The sequence below is a fragment of the Scomber japonicus genome, chromosome 16, assembly GCF_027409825.1.
Source record: "Scomber japonicus isolate fScoJap1 chromosome 16, fScoJap1.pri, whole genome shotgun sequence".
Lineage (NCBI taxonomy): Eukaryota > Metazoa > Chordata > Actinopteri > Scombriformes > Scombridae > Scomber > Scomber japonicus.
The window spans coordinates 10,554,501-10,580,439 of NC_070593.1; the positions used below are offsets into that span (position 1 = coordinate 10,554,501).

A 25,939-nucleotide genomic window follows, 5' to 3' on the forward strand; every position below is an offset into this window, starting at 1 on the left:
CCCTTGTCACTAGGCTCTCCAACTCTCCTACCACTTGCCCTCTGCCCTTTACATCAACCTTTGTCTGCCTATCTCCATGTCACCTTCATTTTGTTGCTTTTTTTCATCTCTGCTCATCCACTTACCCTCTCAACTCTATCTCACCATCCTTCTGTCAACCTCCCCATTACCTTTTTTTAAGCCCATTTCCTGATTTGCCCTCTTCACCTTCCTACCCGCACTCAGGCTTGCTTGCAACTTTGTGTCTGACTACTCTAGGGAGTTAACCTCTACTCACCCCCTCTGTTTTCACCTTCATCCATCCCCATCATCCTCACCATAACTCCTTCAATCTCTGTCGGCTCACTTACCCTTTCCCCTCTCCCTCCCAGTATGTGCATTATCCTCGCTGTGCCTCTCTACTTCATCACTGCCTACATTCTTAACCTCTCCCCTATCCATCTTCTTCCCTTGCTGGCCATCTTTATCATCTTTTTCCATGCATCTTTCCCCTCTAACTTCCTCTTTTCTTACTCACTGTTTGTGTACTTTTTCCAATAATGCAACCCCCCCCCCCCCCCCCCCCCCCCCTTCTCTTTGCAATTGCTTCTCCCGGCCCCACCCTGCATGATGCCTATTTATCACACATAGGGAAGCTACTTTACCTTGGTGGCGACAGTGCGTCCAAAGAGTATGGCGTAGCAGAGGTTGAGGGCGGAGGAGTAGGAGAATACACGCAGCCTATTCCTGCCATGAGGTGTCATGCCAAAGGGGCTGTTCCACTCGTACAAGGTTAGGAAGAGTGCGGTGAGGTGCAGCGTGACAAAAATCCCCACCCACATGGACCAGTGGAGAGGCCACATGAAGGCTCCGATTGGGGCTGCAGTGTCACGGCTACGAACCTGTTAGGTCAAAAACATTGTTGTGTAAGAAACTGACTTGATACTGTTGATTTTCCTCGCCACGAGTTACATGTATTGGATTTAGTGAAAAATCGTGACTATAATTCTGCCTCCAGTCTGCAACATCTTGTTAGTAAGCATCTCTTAAACACTCCTAGGCATAATTAGCCTCTAAAAATGGCATGCATTGTTTTTTATTTTGTGGTATTCACCATTTTTAAGGGCAAAAAAATAGAACAATGTGTCTCTCATTTCCAAATTGAAAAATATTGTCAGATCATATTATGCACTGCAGTTTGTTTGCCACAGAGGGAGATTTTAACAAATCAAAGAAGGATTGCATCATGTCTGGCGACTCAGTTAAGATGTCCTATCAAAATGTCTCTCAGACTCATTATACATTCTTAAACTCTCATTTTGAACTTTCCTAATTAACCTGCCTACAGAAATCTCAGCAAACTAATTATTCGCCAACTAATGATCTCCGGTTCATCATCAGGTGACCGGGTGAGAGTGGCATAAAGGCGAAATTAAGAAGTTGCAGACCATATTGCCAAAACACACTGAAACACTGTCAGCCATATAGAGAGAGATTTACAAATCAAAGTAACACTCGACATTGAAATGCTGCATTTGCATCACAATGTAATATCGTTTTTGGTCATGCTTTGTGTCCTCTACAATCATTAAAATGCAAACTCTAAACTCTAACAAACTGATGATGATTTAAAGCAGTTGTACCAGAATGCCCAGGCTGGTGGAATAAAAGGGCGAGGTGAAATCGATGACTCTGCTCCTGGCAGAGTTGATGGAGAAAGAGGTGACAGCCATGTCAGCAGTTCCACCCAGCAGGTCCCCGACCAGCCCCGTCCAGCGTCCTGTCCCACTCATTGCCCCATACTTCCCGTCTCCCACGATATAGAGGTCAAAGGTGAAGCCCATATCTTCAGCTAGTTTTTCCAACAAGTCGATGCAATACCCATAGCAGCACTTCCTCAGGTCCTCTGGTAGGTCTGAGAGGAAAGAAGTGATGATGATGTGAAATGCATCCATTTGGATATCCATATGCATGCTTTGGAGGTTAAGGGATTTCACTTTTGGGAATTTGTCCACAACTGTTGACTATGGACTATGGATAATGGAAAATGTTGATGGTTCCTCACAGGACACTTGTGCGTTGTGTCTTTAATGACTCTGGCATGCAGGCTAGGACTACATTTAATCACATTAAATCCTGAACTAGATGTAACAACCCTTGAACTATGTGTAGGGATAGAGTAGAGTTGGCAAGGTGAAGATGCTATAATGTAAGTTACACATCCTGCCTTTTTTGCTACTTTGATTTTTCTGGCAAACATTTTTTGCAAACTCATTCAATCAAAATTCAGCAGCCCGCAGATGCATTTGTGTGTGCCAATTACTCTTGAAACTTGGCACCAATGTGTGAGTAATAGCTCTGTCTAAGCACCAGCTTATAGAAATTTTGTGATGAGGTACAGTGTAACTATATTATAGGGGACACGACCACAATAGATTATACAATTAGATCTGTAGCTCTTGAACCACTGACTGTTGAGTAAAGTTATTGTCCCAAATTCCTGGGTCATCTTGAATACAAATGTCAACCTCTATTTACTTCCCACCATCTGTTGACCAAAGTCAAAAAGGGTAAGGTTGCATAGTATAGTGTATGGCTGCCCAATAACTTCCTGAGCCAGAGATTCCTGGTATTTCTTTCAAACTGATTTGGTATTCCTGATCTCTTATTGATTTTAATACCTTTAATCCTCTTCATTCATAAAACGTAGATGTAGCTGTAGAGCTGAGGCCTTGACATTGCACCTTGTATATTTTTGAACTGGATTGACCAACCATGATACCATATTGATTTTATTCCTAAAATCCGATTCAGTCTGGAGGATGAGCAGTAGAGATGAAGCCAGTCACATAGCAATGAGTTCTAAGCTAAGAGAGCTAAGAGTTTACATAAGAGAAGCTCAGAGTTGACATAAATTAGGACTTACGCATGACCTCCAACAAGCTAAAATGTTTTTGAGATGGATTACAGTAAATCTGAGGCATACCAGTACTTCATCACTACATGATTTATCTGCTTTAAATTCTGAGGTAATATGCCAAAACAAAACTCACCATTGCCGTCCCCGTCTGTAGTTGTAGCGTTTGGGTTGTGCAGCTGGTTGAAGAGGCCTTGGATTATGTCTGAGCGGTTGGTTCTGGGGTCCAGACAGAGCTGACCAGCTGGACATAATCCATCCTCATCTACCTCGCGCGTGAAGACAAACGGGTGCTCCACCAGAGTCACCACCCTCAGGCGGTTTCCCTCAACAGAAAGTCCTGGCCTCCAACGTCCTCCAGCATTAAAATCCCCCTGGCCATCTCCTCCTCTCACACCAGCTCCAAGACCTTGTCCCTGGCTGCTCCCGAATCCTCCCACCAGCCCCAGGATCCCGCCCTCTAACTCCAGCCTGCCTCGGGACCACTGGCCTACGGTAACCCAGGCTGGCTGGCCCAGAGCACCCCTTTTAAGGCTCCAGACATGAAACAGCTGGGAAGAGAGGACTCGGGAGAATCCAGCATCCACTTGGATCAGGCCTGTAGCTCCATTGAAGGAAGTGTTGGCAAGGAACCTCAAGGGACACAGAGAGACAAGCAGACAATAAGCAAGAGGAAACAGTGCAGTGAAAAAAAACAAGACCCTTGCGGGGATATTGCAGCTGAGGGATCTAACATGCAGTAATACGCATCACTTAACTAGTCAGATGAGGAAGAAAAAAAGCAAGGAAAAGTTACAAACGACAGCAGATGGACATGGTCTGGTTGTGTAGCTTTAGCAAGTCTAGTCACTAGTAATTGCTTCTCCCAGAAAGTCATAATTAAAAGTTAATGCAGTGCAGTGAGGGTCTCCTCCTATCAGCCAGTCCATACAGACATTCATTGCTATTCGTCTCACTCGCCTGATGGCCCAGCATTGGTCTTTACGGCGGAATACATTAGGAAAAGCAATCCCTGTTCGCACATAAATCTGCTCTGGCCTCTTGAACCACGCTGGGATTGTTAGCTCTTGTCTTAGCATTTGATCATGTGGACATTGTCAGGTGATGTCTCAATGTGAACCCATATGAACGCTGTTTGATCAGGTCTTGATTAGTGGGGGATTGTCAGGAGGTCATTGTAAATTGTAGGGGTGGTTGTTTAAATGTTAAAGAATGCAGGGATCACTGCATTCGGTATGGGCGTTGAACCGTGCAGGGACTGTTGATTATGTCTGGGTCAAAGCTAGAAATGGCAAGTTTTCCTTCCTGTTAATGGAAAAGGTTGCTGTGGCCGTAGCCTTCTCTCAGAAGAAAAATAGCATTTCCCTTCCCCTCTTTGTTTTATTCTCTCTTTACTTATTTTTGTCCTTCTCTGCCTCTTTTCTCAGAGTTATATATATATGAAATGATGAGCATGGACTATAATCAATACTGAAGAACTTTCCCCATTAAATATGGGACATGCCTATCAAAATAAAAGACTGAATTGATCATGATGGCTATTAACCTCACCTCAAATAATGCCTGGGCAAATGCCTGTCTGCACTGCACAGAGGATGAAAGGACTGAGTTCATGTAAGCCTTTTTGTATTCTTCTTATGCTTTTGCTCAGTGCCCTCTTTCTTCACATTGTGATTTACTTCAACAGCACAATATCAATTTATAAACCCATTCCTGGCGCCATAATTCTCAAGAACCTGATTAAAAATGCCTCTGATTTGAAAGTCATTCCCATCCCATTCCACGTTAACTTATCAGCTCCCTCTGTCTCTGTGACCATAAAGCGGAAGTGCTAGCCTTGCCTTGAGCTGAAATCACTCATGGTAATAGGGCGGCTGAATCATCATATCCCATAGACAGCAGATTCATCAAGCCAACCCGCTCCAGACTCGTATAGCTGTGGCTGGCCACAAAGAAATTAAACACAGTCTTCACTTTACATCTCCTATCTGTGCAGAGGAGTGCGAAACCCTTTTTTCTGTAGTTTGTGACACCTTTATTCATGCCAAGAGATAAGAATGAGCGATATGAGTGAGAGATGAGACTGTGATGAGAACAGGAGGCGTGAAAAGTGCAGAAACACTTTCAAGCAGCATCACTTTTTAGTTATGGGTTCTCTGGGTTGTTGTGTTGCATCAGGCCAGGGGCAGCTGCATTTAATGAATGACTGTGGATGTCAAAGCAGGTTGATAAGTCAGCCAGAGGTGTCAGAGAGGGATGGTCTCTTCTCACTAACACCTGGCCCCGGTTTACGCGCTCAGAGTAAATGTCAGCAGAGTGGCCGGTAAATGATGACTCTATAACAGAGTCCCAGGCATGTGTCTCATTCCCTTATCACTCCATCTCTTTTAGTTTGGAGGAAGGTTTACTCCCTCTGTGTGTCTGGGATGATACGAGACTTGCTTGTTTCAATGGTTTTAATCTCTTCAGGGGAGATGGAATCAGTGTGGCAGCTGTGTGAGATGGCAGACTGGCAGATTTCACTCTGATAACAGCAACCGTCTATCTATTTCCTCTCCTTTTCTCCCTTTTTTCTCCCCCACTACTCTCACATTCTTTTCTTCCTTTTCTTTGACTTTACTCCCATTTTCCTTTTAGCTATTTCCTACTTCCTCTGTCTTTCATCTGTCTGTTTGTGTTTGACTACTTTTTTCCTTTCTCTCTAATGTATTTTTGGGAGTAAGCACCCAGGGATTTTTTTTAAATTCTGGACATTTAGAAGAACTACATCAAAAGTGGCTCATATTTCTACTGCTTTGAATCTGAAACAGTAATATTATTGCTCTCTTCCTCCCTCAAACATTCCTCTCTCGCTTATATCTCCAGACGTCCTCTCTCCCTTCCCTGCCATCCTCGCTCGGTCCCTTGGGCATTTAGCTGTTAATTGCCTTCTCCATGTGGAAGTCTCGCACTTCCTTCAACTTTGTTTGGAGCAATCGCATGTCTGGCTGTTGCAGGGGACGGATAAGAATCGGGGACTACACTGGAGGACTAGGAGTTTAACTGGCCTGGTTTGAATAGTGCGATAGAAGAACCTCTTTTATCAGTCTCTCACAGGCCAGGAACAAAGGTCACTGACATTATATTATGGAGGACTATTATAAATAGTCTATTCTGATAGTGAAGAGTATGTGCTAATTGGAGCTCCACAGAAAGATTGTGAGTTCCCTAGTGTCCTTATGAAGTTTTTGTGAGTTTAAAAAACATGCTTGTGTGTTGTATAAAATAGTATAAAAGTATAAGTATAAATTGAGCAATTAATCACAAAAACTAATAAACTCTCCGGAAATCTAATGGCAAAATTCCAGCATTGTAACGCAATATCCACTTCACTTGTTTTAGCCTCTAGCACTTCATGCCAATTTGCTCAGGCATCCCTGTGCTCGACTAAACTGCAGATAGAAGGAAGGCAGTGAGAATCCAGCTTGTTATTATGTGGGTGTTGTTGATGATCACTCTCAGCTGGCAGGCACCCTGTGTGTGTGTGTTCAATATTTGCTGTGGGCTCAGCTCAAATCACAAATCCTTCCCTTAACAGTACCACATGACCACAGAAGTTGGATACATGCTGTTTTATCTACTGCAATGTTTGAAAAATATCCATGTCAACTGGCAGAGCAGAGATATTTAACTTTGGAGTGAGTTTATTGCGCGGGGCTTCACAGCATCATTCAGTATCAGGCACATATAGCTTAAGAAAGGTTGTAAAGTATGTGTCTGTTTTTTTCCCCTTGCTTTGTACTAATGTGAGGATTTAGGCTTTTTTCTGCCATAAGTGAAAACATTTTTGGTTTAATATGTATCTCAATAGGCTTTTTTCTTGCGTGTGTGTATTTGTTATCACACACCACACCTTGACAGAGCCTGTGAAAGCTGTCGGAGGCCCTTTTAAAATCTGATTGAAGCAGCAGCAACAGCAAAAAGAAACAGACAAAACTCTCTGGTGTCAGTCTGTAAATCTGTATGCCATAAAAACCTCTTCTCCAACCACCAATATGACAGCACTATTCAGAAGGCGTCACCCCCATGGTGCAGAGGACAGGCAAGGGCAGCAACCGGAGCGTACTGTACCACAAGTGGAGCCAGCAACTCCTCACGAAAATGCCAAAGTGTCACTCAGAAAGCTAACGAGCTTACAGACATTTAGTGGTGTGGCCATAGTAATTTAATTGCACTGTGTCAGCATCTTCCATACATCTTGGGTGGTTTAAATGTGAGACACATTTTAGGTGTCCAAGAATCATTAAGAAAAAGCAGTTGGCTAGTGACTGCAGGGGGTATAGAGACTATCTTAAGGGCCAGTCCAGCCGTGACTGTATCATTGCAAATCCCATGTCGCCTTAAGCAGTACATTTAATTTGTGAAGGAGGTTTAAGTCACCCTGCTTCTGCCGAAGTTTCTGTGAACAAATCTTTACCAGCTGCAGTGACACTGCTCTGAAACTGACCCCGTACCGGAACTTTAGTGAGGTGCCACATTATTAATGTTATTGTTAATTAGTTATTGCTCTGTGTTATTCATCTTAATATATATAAAGGTATTTCTACCAAAGAAATAGTCCCTTAGATCTTTTCAGTGATGAGAGTGGATTATGTAGACATAATGGACACAGTGAACATTTTAAATGTAAATGTTCAATGCTGATGGCACAACAAACCAAAATCTGTTTGAAGTAGAAATTTCAAAGTCAAACATCTTAAGCTTGCATCCACTTTCCAAGTAGCTAACATGGAGAGTGGAAGCTAGGTGGCCTAGCTTAATTACATTAGCACTGATTCCCAGTAGATTTTCATGCATTCATGTCCATGCACACCTGCTGCGTCATCGGCCGCCCTGCACAATCAGGGTTATGTTCGTCCTACATTTTACATCACAGAAAGATAGCACTTACTCTCTCTTTCAGGAGTCCAGATGTGGTAATGGCAGATGAGCAGACTGTCATAGCTCACCCAGGAAATGGGATTTCTTTCAGCACTTTGTATGCCACCCCATGATCTGAATCATGACACTTGGCATATGGAGTCACAGAGTAACATGTACTGTAGGAAGATGAGGTTAACCAACTGCTGACAGCTGATTACTGGCTGTTTAGCCATTAGGATTGATATGATATTATAGCCTACTTTGAGTGCCCCCCACTGTTGTTGCACAAAAATGTATTTAAAATTTCTTCCTAATAATTTCACACATCAAAACAAACACCATGCATACTGATATTGTAGCGAAAATGATCACAGTTTGACTTTAAAGCAACACTTCTCTGCAAAGCTAGATGCCACGAGAGGTAAAAGTTTATAAATTGAGTGAACTGTGTAGAATAATTCAAAAGGTGTACTTGAAAACAGAGTTTTGTATTACATTTCTGTTTGTAACTGTAAATTCTGTGCTGCAAGCTTGCATATATATTCTCGCTGGTAGAAGATTTTTGTGTCTGCCTGCAAACATTTTTCAAGTTTGTGCGTTCAGTTACAGGCCTGCAAGCCTATTTATGACCTGTGAGGCAAAACATTCGAGTGGGAGTCTTTTGACATCTTTACTGCGTGTTGCATTTCTGTATATTGGGCTTTGTAAGAAGGAGGAGTGGTAGGACCTTCAACTTTTGACCAATCAGCTTACAGGTACAGACAGTACACATTGAACATAAAGGTACAAATTAGTGTGTGTATTCTGCATGTATGTATGTATGTATGTATGTGTGCATATACCTGGCCAGGTATTGTCCTGAAGAGGGCAGCTCGTGTCGGTTTGGTTTGTCGTAACAATTAACTGTGTTCTGGATCAGTGCCAAGTCCGGCCTCACCATGGTCGCTGCAGTGACTGCTCGTCCAATCAACTGCAAAGCATCTCGGATGTAGAAGCTGATTGGTTTGCGGCCGACCTCGCCGTAGGCTAACAGGCCAAGGGGACCCCCTAAGGTGTGTAGCGAGTCTGGCGACAGGGGGTAACCCATGATCCATTGTAGTGCTGGTAGTGTTGGAGCCAGGCGTTGAGCAGCACGCAGGACAGAGGACAGACACTCGGGGTCAGAGCCCAGGAGGAGAACAGAGGAAAGTGGAGAGGGGGAGCGCAGAAAACGAGTGGAAAGGATCTTCAAAGCCTCTTCTTCCTTCTGATCCTCTCGCCTCTCTTCGCTGGCCTCCCCTCTTCTATCCCTCGCCCCTGAGATGTGAGTCAGGTTGATGATATCCCACAAATGCCAGGCAGAACCACTGTGCTTTTGCAGGTGAGAGAGCAACCCATCACCGCCCTCTTCCCACCCAGGGCAAATCACAGCTGCACCTCCCCAGCTGCTCTCTCCCCAGTTTCCTCTGTTTCTCTCTCCATCTCCCCCCTGCAGGACTGCCAGCAGCAGGCTGCCCAGAGTTGATGGAGGCACACGGGCTGACATCTGCAGGTGGAACTGATTCTGTCAAAGAGTGCAGGAAAGAGAGGGTGGAAGAGTTAAAATAAATTGAAAAAAGAGTAGAAACAAAGAAAAATGAGTGAGAAAATTAGGGGGGAAAACATAAAAGTGCAGTGATGGAGGAGCGAACAAAAATGGGAGAAAGAAGAAGAAAGGGAGGAGAGAAAAGTGAAAACAAGATCAAAACGGAGATTAATAGATATAACCAAGCCCCAACACCTCGGGGCTGAATAACGTAAAATCACATTAAACGCAGCTTTTATGAGAGCCAGAGTAGTGCAAAACAATCCCTGTTGCTGCAGTAATTCACCACAACACTGATCAGAAACAATCAGTCACATTTGTTCATTATCTCTCTCTCCCTGAATGAGAAGAGTTGCACAGATTCAAACAAGGAGTCAATGTTTCGCATCTAATCTGCAACATCACAGTTGGCTTGGCAAGACAACAGTAGCATCCACAGTTCATCCAGAAGCCTGCATTTCCAAACCCCACTGAAGACACTGGCTTGTTTCATACTGTTCCAAAATGGATAACACTGTTGTCCTTGAATGCAGCTCACAGATGGACCTTTCCCCTCCTTCCTTTGGGGGCTTCTATCCATTTTTCATCCTATCAGTGCTCCAGGCAAGGTTGAGGGGGAGACTGCTTTTATATGGAGAACCCCAAAGTTGAGCTTAACATGACTTGACACACTATGCACATAAACACCCTCTGGCACAAATGCATACACATTTTGAGCATCTTAAGTGCATGTGCAAACACACACACACACAGGTAGTTAATTAAATATGCACATACTGTATATCCATGCAGGTACATATTGAATGTGTAGATAAACTTATGGAATACACACACTCACGCTTATGTGTCTGACTATCAGATATCCAAAGCCAACTGCAACCCACATTCGCAAACATTCATTCACATGGATATATCCCACCCGGGAGTACAAAGTAAACAGAGTGACCCTCTGCTGAAAGTCCTTGAGTCTCTTAAGAGCGAAAGAAAAAGATATTTGACTTAAGTCCACCGAGACATGGATGAATTAATGGAGCGTATGTACTTATCCTCCTGGGAGAGGTTCGGTGCGTTTGAGGGAACAAACAAAGATAGAAGTCTTCGTTTGAACTCAATAGGGTGCCAGAAAGGTAGGGATGCTGGATGGTGGGGTGGTTACATGGCAGCGGGTGGCACAGAGAAATAGAGATGGCAAGAAAGTGCCTACTACAGGTGTTACTATTATTCAGCATGTCACTATTGGGAATGAAACTGACATCATGCATATTTCGTTAAAGCCCAAAATGTGACGATAGAAGATCAAAACCTTGAGGCAGCTGGAGGAAATAGTATGTAAATCTAAAACTGCTCTCATATTTTAGTTGCTCTGGGTAAGAGCCACCCATCCCTTTAATAATAATGTATAGTTAAATGTATGCTGGGATATGTTATGATGTTGCAGTACTGACAAAAAAGTGGCAAAAATATACAAAAATGGGTCATGTGGCACACAGTGGATGAGTGTGAATCTTGTAAAAAAGCTGTAAATGATGCTTCTAGTGAATGTAGCGTGTTAGAAAACCAGAGAATGATTCTTCCTAAATACATCATTGTCAAATTAATTGTAATTATCATCTGCAGCACATCCCACAACTGTGTCAGCTGTTCTGTACCAGCATTGTTATATTATTTCTTTTGCACTAACAATTATGGCTAACTCGATTGAGTTTTGGAGGGATTCTCTTTCAATTTTTATTTACATTTGAAGTGTATAGCTGAGGCTCTTATCCAGAGTGACTCACAAATAAGCACAACCGTAGAATTACTCCAAGAGCTGGGACGTGAGAATAATATTAAGAGCTAAGCAGAGGAATATACCAGTTGTATTTGGATTTGCTGTCGTTTGTGGAGAAAGCAAATTCAAGTCGATGGAGGAAGAAGATGTGGGATGTGGGATGTGTGATGTGATTGTGAGGATATGAGCCTTTTTTTGAGTTCCAGCCCATAAGATGGGGAAGCACTCTGCTGTTTTGGAGAAAAAAAAAGAAAATGTGGGCAATCAAATGTGACAAGCGCCAAATTGGACCCAATAAATCTTTTTTAAAACAGCACATCAGGAGAGTTATTACCTATTACAACCGCAGTCACTTTTTCTGCATTTGAATGTTTCTGCACAATTAATTATCATGATCTATGAGAGCAATAACACCCAAAAGAGCATTCTTAGCTGTGGTTATAGGTAAAAACATGATGTACAGCACTGTCTGAAAAGTTTTGTTATGAATAGTTTGTATTCATTATAACAAAAAAAAAGCACCAAAAAAGGATGATCACCAAAAGGTTTCTGAATAAAAACACACCTACAATCTTATTATTGGAAACATTTGGTAAAGTCAACTGTAGGTGTGTTTTAACCAAGGGATTAGCTGTCTGAAACAGTCTTTAAACAAGCGGACACAAGCTGTAAGCCCAACATTGACATGTTATCACCTTGTAAAGCTGATATGGCAAAGGTGTTAACAAACAGATGCCTGCACATCCAGCAGTTACAGCACAGCATTAGCATTCATTTGGAGTCCCATATTCACTTGGACTTGCATTAATTCCCTTTTAGCTCTGTTTTCAGTATGCTACATGCTCCACTATGCTTACCAGCTTGTCGCTATCTTTGTGTGTGTGCAGTTTGTTGCTGGCCAGATAGTATAGAGTGAGTTTATCACAGTTTAACAGCTGCCTGCAGTGGCCAGAAATTATGTTGATGAGGGCACATCAAACACAGTACAGCTGCAGGATGTAAAAACAAAACAATAAGCTGAAAGACGCAAAAACGCTATGTAGAGTTGAGTGGAATTGCGGAGTGGGAGGATATTTTATCTGTGGAATTCACCACTACAAGCAACTCTTTTCATATGCTGGAAGTCATGCGATCCATTGTTAATTTGAAAATACTGATTATAGCCACTTTAATTACACTTTGACAAAACCCTACATATAGCCCCTTAAAACATATAAATGTATCAAGAACAATAAAATCCCTGCCAGTCAACACTGAGCTTAATCCAGTAAGTCTTAAAAACAAGCTGGCAGCGTCAATGTTTATCCCTGTGACATGGCAGATATAATGTATGCATGTGACTAATATACGTCTTTATGCATGTTGGCATAGTTGTGTTTGAATGCTTATGATAGATCTTCCACTGAGGCTGTCGCCACAAATTTGTGTTTGTTTTTGACTTCCTGTGTTTTTGCTTTGGGTCGGGCCCAACTTTGTTGCTGCAGTTATCAGGCATTTGAATTTAAAATGTCTTTTTTTTTACTGAACCTGAGGGAACCTGAATACAGTTTTGATCTGTAGAGGAATGCAGGTAGTATTTCTTTATGATGTCACAGTCTAGACGAGATAAAAGGTGGCTTTACTGTCTAGAACCGCAACGTTAGAAGAATACCAGCAGTTTCTCCTGAAAGCATTGTGAGGCAATTCTGTTTGGGAATATTTGTCACTGTGCAGGGACCAGGTACACACAAACAGACTTGATCCTGTCAGCCATGGTGCTGTCTAAGTCCAGCTCTGATGCTCAGGTCGGTCCAGACTCAGGATGATCGGGTCTCTTTCAGGTTTAGTTAGGAATGTAATGGATGTTTTCACTAAGGAGGTACATGTTTTCGACTTGTAAGGACCTCCAGAGAGTGTGTGTGTGTGTGTGTGTGTGTGTGTGTGTGTGTGTGTGTGTGTGTGTGTGTGTGTGTGTGTGTGTGTGTGTGTGTGTGTGTGTGTGTGTGTGTGTGTGTGTGTGTGTGTGTGTGTGTGTGTGTGTGTATTTTGGTGTGTGTATGCTCTTATCTTTTTTCTATTCCCAGGTAAAAAGCTCCATCTGCCAAGCTCTGAGGTTAGAAAAGACTCTGAACTAAGGATGCAAGATAAGCACAGCTAGAAGGAATGTCAGCATTATTACAGTATAAAATATAAAATCCATACCTCTTCTCACACATCTGCAAATTAGAGGCCCTGAACTGAACCTCTGCTTCTACCAAACAAATGAAGAGTAGTGTTTGATGTGCTTGTCCAAACCTTTTCAGGTCTTCAAATAAACTGGATGTACACAAGCGCATACCCTGAAACCTACGCACACACGCACACACACACATACACACACACACACACACACACACATATATATACAAGCAGGTACAAACAAACAAGCACACAGGCACCCGTGCAAGAACACAGATACAGTACAAACACACCGAGGAGCGAATACTCAAGGATAAACCCAGAGGGATCTTTGGGCAATGTGGAGTAAGCAAACTGACATGAGTGCGTTGAATCAGAACAGGAAAGAGCAGCTCCCACTTACTATGCTCATTCCTTATTTAGGCCTCTATAAGAAAAGCATCAACACTTGGAATGTGTGAAACCGAATGCATAATGCCAAAAAGAAGAAAATATTTCCCAGTATGAAAAAAAACAAACAAACACAACTGTAAGAAAAGAAACAGCCGCACCTGCAGTTTCAGAGCTTATTAAAAGCAAGTTGGAGGTGGGACTTGTTTGAGCGTGTGTGTGTGTGTGTGTGTGTGTGTGCGTGTGTGCGTGTGTGCGTGTGTTTGAGTTTCAAGATTTGGGTGGTGGAGGAAGGCTAAAGAGGCCTTAGATGTGAGGCTGAAGCTCTGAAAAAGCGGATATCTTCTCCTCTTCCTTCCCACACAGCTTCAGGCTGGGGATCTCTTTAACTCGCTGCAGCTTGACTTATTTAGAAAGCCCACTGTGGCCCCGGATGAGCTTAACAGCCAGTATGATTATTGAGTTAATAGTTTTTCACCATGAATGATTTGCATCGAGCAAAGCACCAATGAAGAGAGTTGGTCGGAGTTGTCCTCACTGTTGCACCCAGCAGGGTGGACCCCTGCCTGAGCCTCTGAATGACTGCTTAGCTTTTTCCTATGCCCAGAAACAAAGCTCATGGTCAGGCCAGCACTCCAAACAACAACACTTCACTGAACACATTAATATTTCACCAGCGCTGTCACCAGGTGAGTTGGTTGTATGTATGTAAGGAGGATGGAGGGAGATATAGGGAGACAGACAGTGAGCCAGAGAGATGTGTGGATGTGAATATATGTTTGAGATGAAAGATGGAAGGGAAATTGATAGGTGGTTTAATATCCGTATTTGTGAAAGAAAGTAAAAAGGTGATTGTGCGTGTTGTGGAAGAAATCAGAGATAGTAGCGTGCTTGTGTCTCAAGGAAGACAGAGAAAGATTTTCTCAGCAGGAAGCACGTCTTATATTTCGCAGACCTGAGATGAAAACTGAGCATATTGTAACCTATATGTCAGACGAAAATGTCACAGCAGATGTGAGCTTGCATGCACGCGTGAACTAATCTGAATTCAACCTAAGCGATTTGAATTAACCTGCAGTGCAGAGCCTGGTTTCCTGTGAGGAGAGCAAAACAAAAGCAGCTAGCATTATACGCATACATTAGCTCATACATAATGAATAAAGAAACTGTTGAATGTCTGTAACTTTTTTTTTCTCACAGTCCAAATAAACAGCAGTGATTGAATAAGGCCAGGCAGATTTGTTTGCATAGTTAATGAAGCAAAGCTGAGCAGCACTGTTTAGTTGACCAGACGGTGGCTAACGGAGCGGTTTTCCGGGCTGTTGTGTAATTGTATGCAAATAGCATTGTTTAATTTTCTCCTAATTTCCTTACGTCTCCTGGCGCTAAGTGTAATATGGGTGACTTTAATCTTACTCAGCCATGCTGCCAGGGACTGGAGCTAAGCTCGGTGGAGAGAAAGAAGCTGCAGCACATACACGCGCATATGCACACACACCAATCCACAATACACATATACAGGCGAGGGCAGCGAATTCCATTTATGCGCTTACACATGCATGAAAGTATGGCGCACACTCGCACACGCACGTAAAGTACAACTATGAGGCAATCAGCCACTTAACACTGCAAATGACTATGGTTATCTAAGCATAACAGCCTGTTGGCTCAGAGAAACAGAGTGATAAGCAGTAAGATACACACTATTAGGCGCCACCACAGGACTGGCCACAGATTGAAAGAGGGGCTAAATCTTGTTTCACAGTTAACAGTTGATGGAGTTGGTGCCATGTCTCTCTGATTGTCACCGCTAAATTACATATGCAAATACCTTAACTCGATCCAATTCCGCATCTCCATCTCCCATACAGCTATTGAGCGGAAAAGTATGCTGGAGATTGTGGCCCATGGGGGAGAAGAGATGAAACAGCAGGCGAAAAGTGTAAAGCACACTTGGAATTAGGTTTGATTAGAGCGAATGGTTACTCGTTGCTTAGGCTGCTCGTAGCTGTGACAATTTGGCAACTGTTGGTGGTATGAGTTTGTTGAGTCCGTTAAACATAAGGACCTTGTTAGTTTCCTTAGTGGTGTGGTGGCTTGGGGGGGAGGGGCGGGGGGGGGCGGTTGTACAGTAGCATCATAAAAATGCCATTGTAGTGGGTGGGTAAAGCTATAAACGTCTTGATGGGCCATGTCTCCTCTTTTCCTCCAGGCTTCGAGTTTATAGCAATCATTCTGAATTGAGGAAAAGCATGAGAGAAAATGGGATTCGCTCATTTTGTACATCAGCATCAAACCAACCATATCGAGGTAGACACATTTGTGTAGATGTGTGAGCACAGACTTGCCCACGTATTCAAAGTATTTGAGTCTGTCCATGACTGTGTAAATGCGAACGTCTGTGATTTACAAACCATTTGATGGAATATTGTTCTCAGCATGGCTCCAAATTAATTTCAATGATCAAGTCGGTGAGTGCATTAGCATTTTTCCCCCTCGGACTAAGAACTGAAAGAACCAAATGACTGCTGCTTCTACACACACAGACACTCACACACATATATTACGACACACAAACACACAGACAGAATGATTACATACTCAAACCAGCGCTTTGGGCTTTGTACATTAGCCATGAAGAAGTTTTTTTTGCTACATGACTCCAAGTCGCACAGTTTAATCAAACGGTGATCCAAAGGGAATAACTAAAATGCAAGTGCATATCAAAGTATGCAAATCCTTCCCTGCTAGTCTGTAAATGTTAAGTAAATGAAGTAATCCAGTGCACTGTATTCACATTCATTATCAGTTGACTTCTGATTTAATGAGCCTCCACGGGCCTGCGAACGTCCTGATGTCATCAATAATAATCAGATAAAGGACACAGCAGGGGGGACGGAGCATGTGCTGCTCTGGACTGGTTAGTCAGGTCTCTAGTCAGCCGATGTTAGTGCTGAGTGCACTGCTAGCATTGGTGAAGGCTGTCATCTCAGCACGCTGCATCGGCGCCTCTTTTGTCAGGAGCTTCTTTGATCCCCTCAGTTGCAGAGATACAAGCCCACAGCAGAAATATGCTGAATGGATTCGTGTATCATCCTCCCCCCTACAAACAGCCTCTGGCCCCCTTGCTATTTATGATCATAATAGCTGCCGTTATTTATTAAAAAGAGCGATTGTTGTCCTTGCTCTATAGACAATGTTGTTTTCTCTGCCGGAGAGAATAATATTTGTCCTCTTGGTGCGGCCCTGTGTGTGATATGAGGCGGCATAGTGAATGTGATGGTGATTGATTCCCGTGTTGAACAGTGGAGAGAGGTACAGAGGAAGGCTAATCTGAGTTATGATTGCCACTGTAATCGCATTTTCTTTCCTGACTCATCCATCCGTCCCACAGTAGCACATACATGCTGTATTCTGATTATGCTGCACATCTGTCAATGATGAAGACCGTGCGATGGAGGGATAAAGTGCGCCCGCTCCTTCGTGAACACCTTCCGCTGGTTTTCCATCACTACGATTTTCTAGATCATAACTCTCTCTCTCCCTGCCTGCAGCCCATTTTTATCTTCCTCTCTCGCTCACTTGCTAACCTGCTGGAGGTGGCGTCAAGCATTTGCAGTAATCATGCCATCATGTTGGGGGTAAAATAAGCTGTTTTGGGTGTTCCGGGCTGGCACAGAGGCTGTCAGGGTAGAAAATAGCCTCTCACTGGGTTGCAATTCCACCAGCAGGCAGCTGGACCAGTGAGATGGCAACATTATTTAGTAAGCAGGAGAATGATACCAACAGTTCCCCAAGTACAAATGCAAAGTGGCGTGATGTCATTAACAGTCCACCCACGGGGAACATAGGCGCAAACAGCAAAAACGTCAGGGGGGACACATTTATTCATGATACCCCACTGCTGAAAGCACATCATGCCAGTAATGAGGTGCCTAGAGCTTTGGGCACTGGGTGCATGTCTGAATGTGGTTGATATTTCTTAGTTTTAGGGTGTGCTAGCAATTTTCTGTTTGGTCACCAACACTCAGAAAAACAAACAACTTCCTAATGGAAAGAATCTCTGTGCTCCGGTCGTCTGGAGCACTGCTACTCAGGCCACACTTCCCAGAAGTAAAATATTATACCTAGAGACAGAGGGGCAGTGTGTTTGTGCAAGAGTGTGTATGGAGTCAAGTATGTGTATGTGTATGTGTGTGTTCCAGGATGGATGAGCTTGCGGTGAGTAAATGACCTGCCTTGATTCAGCCTATCAGCTGAGCTCTCCACCCAGACTCCCTGATATCCCCTTTCATCCATCTCTATAAGAGAGAGATGACGAAGAGATGGAGCGGCAGGGCGAGAGAGACAGAGGAGAAGAGCATGCACAGAAGGGAGTGAACGATTTCAAGTGCAAGAGCGAGCATAAAGAGGCTAATTAGAGAAGAGGGAAACATTTGGGAGCAAGAGCGACAGAGACAGTGTAAGTGAACAAAAAGACTATTAGTCTCTAATCTGAATCTGGGGTAATATGTATGACAAACGCCAGAAGTGCCTCTCTAATGTGACTGTGAGTTCCAGTCGATTAAGATGCCATTTGGGGTGAATTGATTTGGGACACAGATGAGCATGTTGTTTGGCTTCAGCCCACTTTTGATGCTACATGATCAAATATACATTGCTGAGAAGTAACCACTGCGGGAACAGAATATGTATAAATAAAAAGTAATTCCAAAAAGGAGTATCAATCATATGGAAAAAACAAAAACAATGCTACACTTACCATGAAAATGATTCCAGGTATCAATGTGAGGCACATTTCAGGTGAGTGTTATTATAAACATGAATCATCTGAATACCATTGCTCGGAAAATTGTTGTGTTTACCATTTTGCAGGAAATGAAATGCAGCAGTAAAATGCCCTTGCAATGCGCTGTCACTGTTCCAAACCAATCCGCTGTCCTATGTACCCCACCCACCCTTAGGGGAATGGCTCTGAGATTTCTGATTTGTTCTCAGTGTCAACTTTCGTTTTTGGTTAAAGGCACAAGAAAATAGTTCTCAGAGAAGGTAATTTAAAAAGACACAAGCTCTGTATTAGAAAACCGGGGACAAGGACATTGTCAGATAGCAAACTATGCAAGCAGTATGACTGCACTGAAACTAGGATACTATAGAAAGAAACTTCTGTTTACTAGTTTGGTCTTTTTGTAGTTTTTCTCATTGTACATATCAAAGTTATTGCTGAGAGCTTGGAACATGGCGACACATCAACAAAGTTCAACTGGGGCAAGAAACGAGCAGTACGACAGTAAGATAGGTCGTAAACACGGGTTAACCCAGATTATCTGAAACACTGTATTTTGAGGTAGAAAACTGAAAGTGAGTGGCCTCAAAGTGTCAGGAAAAATCCTTCATTGCACAAGAAAACTGCATGACTGCACAGCAACTGCAACAACGATATGTCAAAGTTATAGGAGGAAATCGGTCTATGAAGTGATGGAAGTTCACAAACAGTAGTGAAAGTAATCATTTCAACATTTACCTTTGGCCCTTATGAAAGTTTGACTATTCTGACTCGCTCTTGCCCTGTTGAACTACATTTTACACTAACTTGGGGAATACAATGTTATTAATACTTTAGCAAAAGCAATCATGACCAAAACCACAAAAATAGGACACAAATTGTTTTAAAGTAGACCTTTCCTTAAAGATTAGGCTCTCCTTTACTGGCTTCCTTGTGCAGACACATGGGCAAACATAAGGCACCTGCCCACATAAATTTTGTGCATCTGGGCATGTCATTAGCTCAGTCTGCCAATAAACTGTGAATAAACTGGGCTAATGTTGTTCTAATGATTAACTTTCAGGACAGGTTTACTTGCAGTGGCCGTTGCAGCACTAATTCAAGATAGATGAAGAAAGCTTCCTACAGTAGCTGCCATTGTAATATCTATATTTAAGCCTGTATTTATCATGGAATGGTTTGTTGAGCATGCATGTTTTTATTTATGGCAATGCACTATAGTTCACATTTTATACATTTACACACACATTTGTCATATTCAGAGAATTATACAGCACAAGCATATCCTCCTCTAACCTTGACCACTGAGTAGCTCCACAGGAGTAAGAGCCTTGTTCAAGGACAGTACAGTGGTCATAATACATTTATATGCTACATTATGATACATCCATCATACTATGTCCTTTTTTTATCAGAACCTAAACTACAAAACATAAATAGCAGCTCTACAGTTGTCAAATGCAAATGTGAAACTGCAGGAAATGGCTCTCAAGAGGAAAATGTTCTGTTCCCTTCCTTGGATAATAATAAAATGGCAGTGTTTTTTTACAGGTTGGTTGATCATTCATCCAGAGTTCACTCACAGCTTATGTAGATCTAGGGGTTAGACCACTGTAGAGTAAGGTTTACCTGCAGTAGATGCAGAATGCTACTGTGAAGCTTCTGATATATTATACTTTCTGTTGCTGTAATAAAAAAGTTGGTCCAATGCCCAAGTGGTTACAGATACCATCAGATAACCCAAGTACAGGAAGTAACTTTTCATGCATCCCCAGCTTTATGTGCAGTATAAGGCTTCCTTTTGAGAGCAAAGCAGTGATCCTTACCTTCTCATCCAGTTTTTAAAGGTAGACCTGATTTTTGCACCTTATAAATGCATAAGTGGTGAATGTAACTGATGGCATTTAACAAGATAATAAGCTGTCGCTTTGCCCACTTAAGGAACCCATTAAACAAACAAAGATTTTTCACGGCTAAAGTGGTATACTTAACATGCTCTAGGGGAAAGATACAGATTTTTAAAAATGCATGTAATATTACAAGATCCTTGCACTTACCATAGCCCCTGAGCCCTTTTTTCCATTGTAAATGTGCCATTAGTCATTCTGATGACTCATCCTGCATATAGATGTCTAATTGTTTGCAGCAACTTCTCCCTTCAGATGTAACCTTTAAACAGCCTTAAAAAGGCACATGCACGGGATCATTTACAGTACAAGACAAATAACACACTATTGTTTCATCATGACATCAGAATCAAACATACATACACACATAGATTGATGAAAGCACGTACACATATTTCTATCTGCCTTTTCAGTTTTAACCTGTTATTTACATTCAACCTTGTTTATTGGCACTTTGGTAATCATTGCATATGTCAGGGCCAATTAACCCACTGGGGAGCATCTGAGAGGAAATGAGCTGTGGGACTGTTTTGTTTGATTCCAGCCTTTCTTCCACACACTTCACACTGCATATGTATGCATCCTGTTTACTTAAACACCTGGAGACCAGGTACAGAGCATATAAAAAAGATTAGGTCATACCAAGAAAAACGATCAGTCAGCATCTGTAGTTTTAGCATTTTGTTAAATTCAAGAGACAAGGATCTCTAGTAGTAGAGGGTATATGTTAGAGCCACAAAGCCTGCAGTGGGTAGAGGTCACGGTGGTTTGTGCTTGACCTGACCAAATCTTAGCCATAGTTGTGTAGAATCATATAACAGTTTTGTTTTTGTAGCAGTGACTTGTATTGGTTTGGAAAGACATTGACAAGTGATGTCCTCCTGCCAATGAGGGCATCAGATCAGAAAATGCTTATACAGTATCGTTCCAGAGGGCAATCACAAACAACACATTGTCGTTTAATTTGCTGGAAATGGTTGGCACAGACTACAACAGCCAGCTTTAATGCGTTTTGCTCTGAGTCCCAGAATTTTTGACACAAATGAAACATCAAATTAAAGCACAGTAATACACATGGTTCCTTACATGATTGGTAAAATTTCAAGAGGTCCCGAAAGGCAATACAATAGTGCAAGTTTTGTTGATTTAACAGATCACAAACTTTGTGACTGCAACCTGGAGCCTTTGAAGCCACTTGGGGAATATGTGATAGATATTTTAGCCCATGATCATCTTCTATGATTGTGAGACATTGTTTTGGAAAGCTGAGTTGGATGCAGGGCAGATAAACATTGATGATAATTTTCTAGCAATATCCATTTGATTCCATGTCTGCGGGACTTTAAGACCCCCCATTTATGTATAAATGTAATCACTATGCCATCACTGGGCATCTTTCCTCTTCTCTTTAGGCTAAAGGAAAATGAACTCACTAATCTGGATCTCTGTTACCTCAGTTTCAGTATTAATTGCTGCATCAAATAAATGGTGCAAATCTCTGCACTAGGTCCTAATCACTTATCTGCCAATAAGGCTTCCAGCCAGGGGGTATAATTGGAGCAGTTGTGGAAAATAACTTGGTGTTATCATCAACATAGGCGCAAGGGTGGCCCACTTAGAGCTCAGCAACTACGGTATTGTCAGTTAGAGATCAAAATAAAGGGATTAGATGGCAATTTCTCTGAATCTCTGAATGTCGAGTTTATGTGTGTGTACATGTGTATAATAGTGTGAGCTGTGTGTGAAACAAGTTGCCCGGGTGGTGTTGCATGTATGTGACAAAACACAGGTCTTTGATGTTTCTATGAGTGTATGAAAGAGGTATCAAAAACCCTGTGTGGAAGAATGTGTTGCTCTTGTGGTGCGCATACTAAAAGGCATATCCAGAAACAAAGTCAGCCAGTGATAAGGCCCAGACTCGCCTCTGAGCCAGAAACCTCGTCTCTCTCTCTTGACAAAACTCAGCGATAACCGCAGCTCTGCTCGTCAAAAGCTTGAATAGGAGCAAAAGAAAAGGGAAAAAGAGAAGGCAATAATCTTTCTTTAAATGCCAGCTCAGAGTTTAACACTCTACAAAGTCACCTCCAATTTAGATTCATAAAGAAGATTGCATGAGTCAGATCTTCCTAAGTACTGGGACTTTTAGGAGCCAAACTTAATTTCCTTAGTTGGCAAACACCTCTGCGATGTGTGATCTTTCAATTAGAGGGAGCAGATGTGAGTGTGTATGATTTGTGTGCGTGTGTGGGTGTGGTGTGCGTAGGTCAGCGAAGTTACTGTGGTCTACAGTGGCATCTGACCCCATTATGTTCTAACTGAATGGAGAGCAATATTCACTGATCTGTGGATGTCCTCCCTCGCTCTGCTCCTGCATTTTTCACCCTCAATTAATATGAAGAGCTGCATCCCAAGCCCTGATTGATGTTGATTGAAACATGTAAAGGGCATCAAAGAGCAATGAGAGGTGGCTTGTCAGCCCACACACACACACAGACACACACAGACTACAGTACGCAGAAGGCCATGCAAATAGTCTTCTCTATGTGTATACTTTTATGTGCATCGGCTTGCGTGGATGGCCGAGTGCATGTCCCCTTGCACTCAGTATGCCTCAGAACGAGCACATAACTTAGGAAATATCACAGATAATTGTGTCGAGATTAACGATCTCATTTTGATTAATGCTTAATGTTTAATTAACTCAACTTTAGGTCTTCGGCTTGACGGAGGTTCCCCTGCATAGCAAATAGGCTTCTATCTCAGTGTCAGGTAAACTGTGGACCCAAGTCTGCGTGCTGTTGAGGAAGTGGGACAGATAAATTTTATATTAATCTCCTGGGATGGTATTTGTGGGCTGCCAGAAGCAATGAATAATTAATATTACCCAAGCAAACAGAAGAATAACAAAATAATAAAAAAACAAATACAGTAGCACGATGCGCGAATGTGTATATCTACTACAGGTGTAAGTATGTGCCACATGTGCATACTTTGTATTAAAAACATATACTATGTCTCTGCTACCCATGTTCTGCAAGCACAGCTGCTGTGTCTAATATGGAGCATATGCATAAAAGTGTGCGGACGTCTTGAGTGTGCATCCACATGCCAAAGCGGGGGAGATTATGCCAACCCTGTGTATAGTATGCATGAGCATGTGTGAGCGCATATTATGTTGGCGATTATACGCTCCTCTTTCTATCTAAGACATTTCTTTGAAGCTTAGGTTGTGGTACAAGACAAAGTAACCGTGAAATTGACACCCAATCTCAATGGCCGGACCACATCCAGGTCCAAATGAACCACTTAAACAGGTCCGGGTAAAGAATGTGAGCCTTTCTAGTAATAATTTCATCAATATAAAATCTGTGTTTTTCAATATGTAATATATTTCATAGCTATGAAAACCTACTGTGCCAAGAACACATTTTTTTCCCTCCTCCTGCCTCCCAGCCCCTCCTCCCACTGCTTTCTTCTCCCCGGCTGGCATATCTGCGCCAGTCTGAGAACGTGATTTCACGCAAAAGTGAAATCTTCCTCATGTCTGATGTGTGCATCTCTCACTCAATCCCCATCCACCTTTCCTTCCTCTTCCTTCAACCTCCCTACCCCACTACCCCACCTGACATTTGTAGGGAGGCTGCTCAAAGAGAAATGTGTGTGTGTGTGTGTGTGTATGTGTGTGTGAGAGAGAGAGTGAAGAAGGTGGGTAAGAAATCAATGTCTGTGGCAGGTGTGTCCTCGTGTTTGAGAGAAACCGAGAGCAAGAGAGAGGTAGCAAAGACGGAAGAGGAGGGAGTGTCATTGGCAGGTGCGCATGTGTCTCAAAGGTAAATGGGAGCTCTGAAGGGTAGTGTAGCATTTGGGAGTACGTTTAATATCAGATTAAGCATCTGACAGATGAGGTAGAGAAAGTATGAGAGAGAGAGAGAGAGTGTATATATGTGTGTGTGTGTAAAACTACACCCTAAATAGAGATAGAGAGAAAATGAATTTTTGAAAGATAGCCAAGAGATAAAATGACATTTACGGATCAGAACTTCACACGTCTTTCATACTTGAACATCAGGCAGTCTGTCCTTTCCTTGGGACCAATCTGTCACCTCAGCTGGGCCCCTGAGCTTGGAAAAAACATGCAGATGGAAAAATGTGCTGTCAAAAAAACAAAAATTGGTTTCTACAGAGTACCAGCTATTTTTCCTTGTAGACAGAAGAGTTTTCACCTGTAACAGAATGTTAACTGAGCTTTGTCACGTTTTCCCTCCTTCCTTCACATTTACATTTTGGAGCTTTCACACCAGTCTTCTTCCATCCTCCACCTCCTTTCCTTAAAAATCGCCTTACATAGTACTCTCCTCACATTTTCCCCTGTAGCAACCGCCCAATCCAAACCTGCTTCTCTGACCTCAAGGCTACAACACCCACTTCTTTATGGAAGCATGACCAAAGGGATCCACCTAGGAGTTTTATGGTACTAGGAGTGGTATGGGATCCTTTCAGAGAGTGTGAAATGTTTTGAATGAAAAATGAGAACTCAGGAATCAGCACCTCTTATTTTTTTTCTGTTTGGACACAAAACATGGAGCTATGGGAGAACTAAAGGGAACATAATCCACTATTTTCTGCTTGAGAGGTGACCAACTTGCCTGTCACACGTAAACGCTATGGATGACACTACACTAGAGAACGGAGAATTGACAAAGAAAGAAAGAACCTAACGACCTTCAGCAGCACCCACAGAAACCTTTCTACTAGCTGAACTGCACCATCTTAGATACATTTCAATATGTATTCATGTTAGCAGTTTAATGTCAGCATACTACTGTGATTCAAACAAGTTCTCAGAAGAATATAGCTCTCTGGTTTGAAGTATAGCATCAGCCCATTACATCTTTGCTAATCTTTACTGGCCAAATAATTTTCTTCAGAGCTCAGAGGTCTGGGTTTGGTTGATTTGGGAAAACTTGCTTAGTCTTAAAATCTCTTTGTTAAAGTTACTGTCTGTAACTGAAGTTGAAGTTATTGTGCCTCACACTAAGAAGGTCCTGGGTTTCATCTTTAGCTGTCCCAGGTCATTTCTTTGTTTCTTTGATGAGTTTGCGTGTTCCCCACGTGTTCATGTGGATTTCTACTGGGTGCTCCAGTTACCATCAAAGACATGTTAGGGTTAACACTTCAGTAAATCTCTTTCTTCATCTTTCATTATAGTAACCACTGGGGGAAAACTCATTGAGACATGCCTCCACCCTGAGCCTCGACCCTGCTGGTTCTTAGATGCTACAGCCACGTCACAACTCCAATCAAACCCCCTTTAATCCCTGAACCTTGTCATCCCACCATACACCATACACAACCTCGTCACACCTCCCGTTCCTGTTCACCTTCCCCACCCCTGGCGATCAACCGTCTTCGTTCCTCTCCTCTGCCTCAATCATCCCACCGCAAATTGACTGCCAAACATAATAATAAACAATTCTTTTAAATACAGCACCAACTGGCATGGCCTTTGTTAGTGAATATTTGTCAAACAAGTGTGTCCCCTTTTCAGGCAGTTTGCCCACTTTTT

At 42.5% G+C, this 25,939-nt stretch overlaps 1 protein-coding gene across 1 annotated transcript in view; it reads right to left on the bottom strand.

Moving 5' to 3' along the window:
• Positions 1–25,939, bottom strand: part of LOC128374832 (glutamate receptor ionotropic, NMDA 3B-like) — a 69,711-nt gene that overhangs the window by 27,215 nt on the left and 16,557 nt on the right. The window contains exons 2-5 of the mRNA XM_053335053.1: positions 8,641–9,341; positions 3,033–3,529; positions 1,623–1,894; positions 645–881 (exon numbers count right to left, since the gene is read on the bottom strand). Of these exons, the coding sequence (XP_053191028.1) occupies positions 645–881; positions 1,623–1,894; positions 3,033–3,529; positions 8,641–9,341 (1,707 nt within the window). The remainder of the gene's footprint in view (positions 1–644; positions 882–1,622; positions 1,895–3,032; positions 3,530–8,640; positions 9,342–25,939) is intronic.